The sequence below is a fragment of the Juglans microcarpa x Juglans regia genome, chromosome 2S (assembly GCF_004785595.1).
Source record: "Juglans microcarpa x Juglans regia isolate MS1-56 chromosome 2S, Jm3101_v1.0, whole genome shotgun sequence".
Lineage (NCBI taxonomy): Eukaryota > Viridiplantae > Streptophyta > Magnoliopsida > Fagales > Juglandaceae > Juglans > Juglans microcarpa x Juglans regia.
Genome location: NC_054597.1, coordinates 15,081,106 through 15,084,125, shown reverse-complemented (window position 1 = coordinate 15,084,125; position 3,020 = coordinate 15,081,106). Strand labels below are relative to the sequence as shown.

Genomic DNA, 3,020 nt, shown 5'->3' with positions numbered 1-3,020 from the left:
CCTTTGTGTTGCTTTAAGACTTCCATCAATTTCCCTTCTTGATCATGAGAGAGTTGGGTTGAAATCACCATTGGGAAGGTGTTGTCCGGTCCCAGAAATGCATATTTCAAGTCATTTGGCAATGGCTTCAGCTCTAGTGTTGGGATTTCATTTGCTGAAGGCTTCAAACTTACTGTCAACAGTGGGAGTTGCTCAATCTTTGGCCTCCATTTAGTCTCCAATTTATTTTCTGCATTAAAAACATGAGAAATATCAATAGGGGTGTCATCAACGAGGAGTTCACAAAAATTTTCTAACTCAAACAGCAGGTTAGTGGGCTGGTATGCCAAAAAAATCTCCTCCTCAAGGATGCTTTCCAACAAATTCACTTCTTGTACATCTTCCAAGTCTTGAGGTTGCCTACAAATATTGAAAATGTTTAGTTCAAGGGTCATGTTCCCAAAACTCAGCTTTAAAACACCACTCCTACAATTTATTAATGCATTTGAAGTAGCAAGAAAAGGTCTCCCAAGTATCACAGGTGCTTGAAAAGAAGATTTTGGTGTCAAGTGAACATCCAACACAACAAAGTCAACGGGATAAAAGAATTTATCCACTTGAACCAAGACATCCTCAACAACTCCTCTTGGCATTTTAATAGACCTATCCGCTAGTTGTAAAATGATGGGAGTTGGTTTTAATTCCCCCAAACCAAGTTGCTCATAAACATTATAAGGCAGTAAATTCACACTTGAACCTAGATCTAACAATGCTTGACCAATTTTTGAACTTCCTATAACACAAGCAATTGTTGGTGAACCGGGGGTCTTTATATTTTGGTGGGGTATTGCTCTGAATTATGGCACTGACCTGCTCAGTGAGAAAATCTTTCTTTTGCACATTTAATTTTCTTTTAACCGTACACAAATCTTTTAGAAACTTAGCATATGTAGGAATTTGTTGAATAGCATCCAACAAAGGGATATTAATCCTAACATGCTTGAATATTTCTAAAATTTCAGATTGGTGTTTGTCTTTGTGCAGAGGAACCAATCTTTGAGGAAAAGGAGCAGGTACAGGACATGAAATCTTTTCAGTTTCAGTTTCATTTTGTTCAAACTCACCATTTTCAGCCTCATTTGGTACAAGTTTAGAGACCTTACCAGCCTTGTCTGAACCTTGAGTTGGAATGTTCACCACCCTACCATTTCTCAAAGTAGTGACCGCCTTCACTTGCCTCACATTTGAACTCTCAACCGCTCCTTGTGGTGGCTGACTTTGTGGATTGGGTTGAGGTTGTGCAGGAAGTTTTCCTTTCTCTTGAGAGCTCCATGCCGTAGTCATCTTTGTAAGTGTGCTCCGAATGTCATTTATCGCTTGAGAGTTTTGATTGTTGATTGTTGCTTGACCTTGCATAAAATGCTGCAAGGTGTTTGACAATTGATGCATCGTCTCCTCAAGTCCCTTCTTTTGCATTGGAGGTGCTTGAATTGCGAGTTGAGAGGGTCCTGGAGCCAAGGCTGCTGGAGCTACTTGCTGGTCATTCCTCCACCCAAAATTTGGGTGGTTTCTCCATCCTGGATTATAAGAATTAGAATAAGGACCGGAATATAGTTTTTGTATCATATTTACAGCATTAGATTGGTCCAACAATGACTCTTTGAATGCGGGGATTGTGGGACACTCATTAGTTGAATGCCCATGATCCTCACATATGCTACACTTCTCTTAATGTTTATGGACAGCATGCACTTCATTTACCTTTTTCAATTCCATAGCTTCCATTTTTCTAGACAATAAGGTCAATTTAGCACGCAAATCATCATCTTCTTTCAAAATATATTTTCCATGACCAGACTCAACTTGCCTTGACCTATCATGCACATCAGTTGTGTCCCAAGATTGAGCATTTTCAGCAAGGTAATCAAAATATTCAAATGCTTCCTCAGGCTCTTTGTCAAAAAATTCTCCATTACACATGGTTTGTACAAATTGGCGCATCTTAGGTGTCAAACTTTCATAAAAAAAAACTTAACAAACGCCAATTTTCATAACCATGATGAGGACAGGCATTTAAAAGATCCTTGAACCTTTCCCAACTTTGATAAAAAGTTTCAGAATCTTTTTGGGTAAAGTTCATGATTTGTCTTTTAAGTGCATTTGTCCTATGTATTGGAAAAAATTTCTTCAAAAATTCAGTTTGCATTTCCTGCCATGTGCCTATAGATCTAGGTCTTAATGCATTTAGCCACGTTTTAGCCTTATCTTTCAAGGAAAATGGAAACAACTTTAGTCTAATAACTTCTTCAGTGCATGTTCGGTCCATGAATGTAGAACAAACCTCTTCAAATTCTTTGATATGAAGGTACGGATTCTCGGAATCCATGCCATGAAAATGTGGAATTAATGGAATCATTCCAGGTTTGAAATTAAAGACATTTGCATTCAAATGTAAGATTATGCATGAGGGTGTACTAGTCCTGACAGGTTGTAAAGAATCTCTAAGTGTACTATTCTGATTCACTACTTCCCGATCATGATTCTCATTTTCAGCCATGGTACTATTAGTGTCAGAAGATGACTCAAGAGAAAGTGATCCTGAGGTAAAAGATGCTTGTGATTCTGTTTTAACCAACCGAGAAGTTTGGTCCCTAGTCCAACCAGTCATACAAACAAAAACAGAAAATAAAAGAATATGCAAGGCAAACAAAACAAAAAATAAAGAAAAATAAAGTTAAGAAAAATGTCACCCAAGCTGTGAAGAGGTTCACAGCGCTACAAACGTCTTCTCAACAATATGAGAATGCTTTGCTAAACACCAGTTGTCCCCGGCAACGGCGCCAAAAACTTGATCAGCTTTTAATTTCGACTTCCAAGCGTAGAAGCTGTCAAAGTAATACAAGGGTAAATCTCAAGATCGAATTCACAGGGACAATGAGAATTTAGCAAACATTTCATTTTCGCAAGACCACATTTTACCGTTTGTAGTGACACGAAAGTTTAAAATGAAAGAAAGGAGTAAACTAAATGAGCTAGCTATG

General features: G+C 38.0%; 1 protein-coding gene and 1 non-coding gene across 2 annotated transcripts; one reads left to right on the top strand and one right to left on the bottom strand.

The window, feature by feature from the left end:
- Positions 1-326: 326 nt before the first annotated feature.
- On the bottom strand, positions 327-1,455 carry LOC121253240. The gene has a single exon (XM_041153228.1). It carries the CDS (start codon positions 1,453-1,455, stop codon positions 709-711), a length of 747 nt encoding a protein of 248 aa, XP_041009162.1. The 3' UTR covers positions 327-708.
- A 575-nt stretch (positions 1,456-2,030) lies between these two features.
- LOC121253757 lies at positions 2,031-2,137 on the top strand. The gene has a single exon (XR_005938476.1). It is a non-coding gene; the product is annotated as a small nucleolar RNA R71 (small nucleolar RNA).
- Positions 2,138-3,020: the final 883 nt, after the last annotated feature.

Bases quoted from the DNA above. Each gene is read 5' to 3' on its own strand.
- LOC121253240 (XM_041153228.1), bottom strand. From the start codon at position 1,455: ATGCAAAAGAAGGGACTTGAGGAGACGATGCATCAATTGTCAAACACC.